The 6,526-nt window shown below is 50.3% G+C and overlaps 1 protein-coding gene across 1 annotated transcript in view; it reads left to right on the plus strand.

Moving 5' to 3' along the window:
• The window catches only part of PRKCA (protein kinase C, alpha), a gene marked incomplete at its 5' end in the record, with an annotated part of 124,659 nt that extends 118,141 nt beyond the window's left edge, over window positions 1-6,518 (plus strand). Inside the window, one exon of the mRNA XM_008584013.1 lies at window positions 5,473-6,518. Within this exon, the coding sequence (XP_008582235.1) occupies window positions 5,473-5,637 (165 nt within the window). The remainder of the gene's footprint in view (window positions 1-5,472) is intronic.
• Between the last annotated feature and the right edge of the window lie 8 nt (window positions 6,519-6,526).

Raw genomic sequence — 6,526 nt, forward strand, 5'->3', positions numbered from 1 at the left:
GATGGTGGCGATGTGCTTACTGGTGCATCCCACCAGACCACAGAACAGTGCTGCGGTCCCCCCAGCACTGGGACTCAAAATGCGTGTAAGGATTCCCTTAAGACCAAGCACATCCTGATGCTTCTGGTGACTGTGAGAGAGACCCCCGCCCTTGTATGTTTCCTTTCTTGGAAGTTTGGCAACACGCCTTTGCTCTTTATTTGTTCTGCACTCTTCCTGCTCTTCTTGGTTTTGTTTGGTTTTGCTTTTTAGTGGCTGTATTTTTGAGCTACTCATATTCCCATACTCAATCCCATGACAGTGACCATGGGTTTTGTTCTACATGATGGAAACACTGAGGTAGAGGGCAGGGCTAAGACCGATGCTTGCATCATGCATGCTTGGTGGCCTCTCTCAGGCAGGAGGCACAACCGAGGTTGACTTCTGCAGTGCAGCTCAGCCTCCCTCCACACCCTGTCCCAGGACGCTAGGGTTGTGAGCGGCCCCTCCACCACACAGGGCTTGGAGGGGAAGCATTGCAAGCCCAGATTCCACGTGGGGTCCACGTCTTTCTGTGCTCTCTACCGTCTTTACCATGCCTGATTTCTTCTGGGCTTGTTTTATTATGTGATAATTTCACCAAATGGGTAGGAATGTCAAAAATAGCAAAGGAGTTAATTTCTGAATCCAGAGGTGGGGTGGGGGAGAGGGTAGGTTATTGATCACACGCCTTGTATGTGCTGGGCATTTGCTACACCCATCATACCTTATGTCTGTATCAGGCTTCATCTCTGAGAAAGGACCTCACATGCACTAGTTCCCTTGATCTGCACAATAGCCTGGGCAGGTGGATAGTCACATCCCCATTTGACCTTTACAGAGAGATGCAGTGAGTTGCCCTAAGCTCTACCTTGGGGCTTTTGATCTCTGGTCTGGTCCCTCACCGGCTGGGCCCCCCACTTTCTCTCAGGTATCAACACTGCCCAGTGAATACAAGACCTCACCTGCTCTCAGGCACTACCAGGGAACTAGTCTGGGCTCACACAGCCCAGTCAGGTTTGGGCCACCCTCCTTCCCCTCCCTCTTGGTCCCTCACCAGTTGTCACATTCCAGATGCATATCACATCCCAGATAACAGAAGCCTCAGTTGGCAAAAGGTACAGTGGCCTTTGGGAGTGAAGACAGTGCAGACCCAGCCCAGGGGTTCTGCTCACAAGTTGCTTTTAGCTGTTGTGTGTTCTTGGGTAGCCTAGAGCTCCGAGGCCATGGACAATCCAAACTGGCCAATTGTCACAGCTGGCCATGGAGGCTGCCCTTCAAATAGCTGTGGTAACAGCCCTCCCACTGCATCCCCCAGGAATGTTGGGAGGGGGTCTGCAGTCAGGCTAGCTTCATTTTTTACTTGCTCACTCACTCGCACACCCACAAGCACCACTAGGCACCCCCTTAACCTGCCATGGTGCCTCTTTTTGTTCCCTGTTCCCATCCAAGGTTGGCGCCTGAGGCCACTGCCCATCAAGCCCAGGTTGTGAGTGAGGCTGATTGTAGGAAGTAGGAAGACTGTCTTCTACATTGGGAATGCAGGGGCTTGTTGAAGCTGTTGTCCCCAGGATCCGAAGAGCTGTGATTTCCATTATTCTTTTCAGTAGAGATGGTGGTGACAGGAAATAGTTGGAGTCCTCCATGTAAACAGCTTGAAAACAAGTAACTCAAGACCTTCCCCAATTTGACTTAAAGGAAATTGTCTGTTTCTGGGTCTAATTTTGGTAAGAATTGTGGAGGGCTCATTTTTAAAGCCTTGAGAGACCCTCCATTGTGTAATAACAGGTGATACTTCTCACAGTACAAACCTGTGGTAAAAACAGCCATGCTTCCCCTGACCTTTTGTGGGGCAGGGAGACCTCGTCACGGTGTGATCTCTCTCGGAATAAAAAGTCTTTCTGGGGCCGGCCCGGTAGCACACTGCTACAGTGCGCCGCTTGGGAGCGCAGCGCTCCCGCCGAGGGTTCAGATCCCACATACAGACCGGCCACTCACTGGTTGAGCGAGGTGCGGGTGCAACACCGACGGTTGCGATCCCGTTGCCGGTCCCGGTCCGGTACGGGCGCGACACTGAGGGTTGCGATCCGTTGCCGGACACAAAAAAAGACAAAAAGGAAAAAAAACAAAAAACAAAAAAACGAAAAGTCTTTCTGAATCTTGGCTCTTATATTATCTTCAGATGTCAGCCTCCAGCTTTTCCAGGGCTTTCCTCCCCATTTCTTGCTAAGATACACTCTTAGTCCCTTTTTGTCACACTCTTGATATGTCTGAACTTCAGTGGGTCGGTTTTTACTCTTTGCCCTCGGCCTGTCCCTGCCTCTGATCTCTCCACCGAAGTGAACCAGTTTAAGAAAAGCTTTCATTTGTTAAAATATTACTCTCTTTGAGATCAGGGAAAATTCCAGATGCAGAGTGAGAAAGAAGGGGGAGGTGTTTCTGGTGGTGAGCAGTTCTGAGACTGACAGTGGTGTTGCCGTTCGGTGTGACGCAGAGCCGCGGTCGGACTCCATCATTCTCCCTTTAGTCCTGCTATCCTCAGCACAGATGTAGCACGAGGCTTTAACCAGCAAGGTCTTTTGCCCCATTTATTACAGTGCTTGGCTCTGCAAGCAGTGGACGTGCCTTAGGAGTAACCCACCTCTGGACACCCGCTTTAGAATGTGATGTGCTCGAGCATCCATCCCAGGCTTCTCAGTGTTGAGGTTTATGGGGTCCCCTTTAGATCCTGGAAACTCTCCTTTCAATTTGCATTTTATTTTTCTTTTGCAATAAAGCCATGGCTTTTAGAAACTTCCCATTGGAATGTGATTTGTGAATACCATGAAGACGGTACTCAAAGGGATGGGTCAGACCTGGGCCATCTTTTCACAGAACAAATGGATAAATCTAGAGCTAGGCAGGTAGCTGGACAGCCGGAAGAAAAACATCTTATCCTGGCTGGCCTTGCTCTTCTTTTTACAGACTCACCTACTTTTACTGGTTTCCCGCCCCCCAAAATTCCTTCCTGCTCATCTTTGCATGGTTAGTGAGCCTAAGAGAAGGGGAGATGATCTCTTATTGAGGGAGCACACATCCTGGCCTCTGGGAACGATGACCCGGACTCCTTGCATTCTTCCAGGCAGTGGGAGTTGGTTCATCAGCTTCCACAGGGGCCTTTTCCTGCTCACCATGTTCTCGCCTTGGGCTCCGGCAGCTCTCCCTTTTCTGCTCCCACCTCTTGCCCTTCCTGCCTGATTTCTATGTTTGGCCCCCACATTTGGCCTGACACTGACCCTGGGAGCTCCTCACCCACATCACAAGCCTGGGACACCCCAGGGTTTCCCAGCAGCAGCGCTGTTGACGTTTTGAGCTGATCATTCTCTGTTGGGGGATGGGCTGTCCTGTGCACTGTAGGGTGATCAGCAGCGTGCTCTTCAGCACCCCCTGCCCAAGTCGTCACAACCAAAAGTGGGTTCCTGAGGGGGCAGAATCATTGCTGGTTGAGAACCACTGGTATATCCAAAAGAAGACTATTTCTTTAGTTGTTACCATCATCACAGGAGTGTCTGAAAGTGGTGCCCCAACGGCAGCTGGTCCCTACTTGTTTGTGTAACTGATGAGTCAGGTGCAGACTCCTGACTAATTCCTGGGAAGAAAGAGTGTGCCCCTCTTTCTTTCTTGAAGCGCTTTTGCCAGTGGCTCCGAATGGCCTGTGCATGTGGGGCGATAACGTGCTGCAGACCCTGCCTCTGCTGGCCTCTGCTTTGAAGTGCCTTGTGCTCTTCCGAGGAGAAGGCACCGTGGAGCGCAAGCAGAAGCTTTGCTGTCCCACTTGTGGGAGGTGGGGCCTGTGTGATGAGTGGTCCTCACAGTCTGTGTGGCTTCTGTAGAGTGACTTGATGCCCTCAAACAACCCCCTGCCTCTCATCCCGTCTCCCCCACCACACTCGTCCCCCACATACCCACAAGTCACTGCAACGTGACATCTCCTGGGTTTATGAGTGGATGGTTGCTTATTAAAATGAAAATAACCCCATAAAGGAAAGTCATGAGTTATGAAGACCTTGCTTTGAATTTATGACATGCTTTCCTCCTCAACAGGTACTTAGCAGCAGGCTTTCATGTGATGAAAAGAATTATAACAAAACTAGATTCTCAAGAAAACATTTTAGAAGATAGAGAAGGATATGAAAGAAGGTGCGGTCCATGACACTAGACTGGCCTTATAAAGATACCAACAATACGCACTAAGCTCCTACCACACACTGTGTTCTGTGCAAAACTCTGTACCTGTAACCTCCATAACAGCCCAGGGAGGGAGGTACGGTTATTCTCCCCATTTTACAGGTGAGGAAAGTGGGTGGACCCCACTTCACAGTTTACCTACAACTATCTTCTGTTAAAGGTCAGAGAATACCTGGGTAGTTTCAAACTTTGCTAACTCAGAATTAATCCTTGTTGCCCCTGTGGTACTACCAGTGGGTAAAAGGGCAATAATTTGTAACATTGAAAATCATTATTAATATCACCAGTGAAACTCCCAGCTCTGAGAGTCACCCTGGAATCCCAGGGACTTCAATATGCTACAACCCTTCTGGGTGGCTGGAAAAGTGAGGAGTACAGTCCCCTCCACCCCCCGCCACCTTTGGTGTGAGGCTCCCAAGCAAAGCTGCTTCAACGGCTTGTTTCTCAGACATGCTAACAGGGCAGCTCTACCCGTAGCCCCCATCTGCACAGTGTGCCCTGGGGAACCTGGAGGAGAGGACTATCCAAGACAGGCAGCAGGCTGTACTCTGCCTCCCCAGGGCCCTGTGCAAACCTCCTCCAGCCTGAGACTGTCCTGCAAATGAGCCCCACATCAATCTGTCTGCCAGTGGCCCAGCTCGATCTAGATGTTCTGAATTCCAGCTGGACCCAGGAGCCAATCTCCCAACCTTGCCACCACACCTACCCCATGTTGCTTTAAGACTGACTTAGCGGCTGGAGTTTCTAGAACGTCCCAGTTGGAAGGCAAAGATATATGGCTTTTACTTAATTGCAAATATTGTTGCGGTGAACCAAGTGGGGGGCAGTGATCTCACCCTCTGGGTTCAGGGGTAACCACCAGCATCCTGGTCTTGCAACATGGAGCCACGGCTGACAGCCCTGCGTGTGTGATGTTGGCGCTCACAGCTCCACTTGTGCAGCGAGGTGGACATGAAATAAGAAGCTTTCTCCCTGTTGCTTCCTTACTGCCAGCAGTGCATCTCCACCAGGGGTGTGTGAAGATTTACAGTTGAGTGACTCGCCGGTGGCGTTGGCTGTGCCTGGCTTCTGAATCCAACAGACCTGCAAGTCCCCCAAGATTCTTCCTGCCTAACCAGCCCCAACGCCCCCGGGCCACGCACCTCCCCACAGGAGGCTCTCAGAGAGCCGCTCTCTGCGCTTTGTAATACCTACTGACCTTTCCTTCTTCTCCTTTTTTCTCCACAGTGTGGCAAAGGAGCAGAAAACTTTGACAAGTTCTTCACACGAGGGCAACCTGTCTTAACACCGCCCGATCAACTGGTCATCGCTAACATAGACCAGTCTGATTTTGAAGGGTTCTCGTATGTCAACCCCCAGTTTGTGCACCCCATCTTACAGAGCGCAGTATGAAACTCATCGAGAACAAACTCCTCCCCAGCCTGCCCCTGGCAGTGGGAAATGATCCCCAACCCTCCAATTCTAAGGCCACGGCCTTGTGTCTCGTCTCGTTCCACATGGAGGCCTGAAAACCGTAGGGATATTAGTCCAAATGTGATCAGCTATTCAGGATCTCTCTCTTACGACCAAGAACATTATCTTAGAGGAAGATGACATAATGTACAGTGCCCAGTTTAATTATGTAGAAGTTACATCTGGCCATAGGTTAACCCTTCCTAGAAAGCAAACAGACTCTTGCCCCCTTTTTGGTACGATTTGATATATTTTCCATACCCTCTGTCTGTGGATTTTCACCGTCAGGATCCCCCAACCAGAGATGTTAAAGTGAACCTACCCAGCCCAGTGGGGCAGAAACATCTCCATCCAAGACGTCTTTGGAATGAAAGAACGGGGAGCCCAGAGAGTTGGCAAGGAGGGTCTGGGAGTGGGGGAGGCGTGGAAACACCCACTACTTCTGCTCTCTGCCTCAATGGAAATGGTCCCTAGGGTCAGAGAGGCCAGGATGAACCTAATCACTGTCCCTAAACACTGACACATCATAACCCAATCACAGTCCAGCGGTTACCAGTTTTAAAAAGAAAGGAAACCTCAGACGAGTGTTGGGTGGATCTGTCATCTGGTACCCTACTTGGTTGATAACTGTCTTGACACTTGCGTTCCTTTTAAGAGGCCAAATCATCTAAGGACTTTGCTGAATAAGCACATGAGATCATTTCAGATCGAGGATAACCAGTGTCGTGTGTTCATTTTGATCTCCGGGAGATTAATCTTTGATCCAGGGTGCCATCTGTAATCATGCCACTACTCACAAGTGTGTTAGCCAACACCCCCCCCCCCCCCC

Source organism: Galeopterus variegatus, unplaced genomic scaffold (assembly GCF_000696425.1).
Source record: "Galeopterus variegatus unplaced genomic scaffold, G_variegatus-3.0.2 Scaffold3126, whole genome shotgun sequence".
Lineage (NCBI taxonomy): Eukaryota > Metazoa > Chordata > Mammalia > Dermoptera > Cynocephalidae > Galeopterus > Galeopterus variegatus.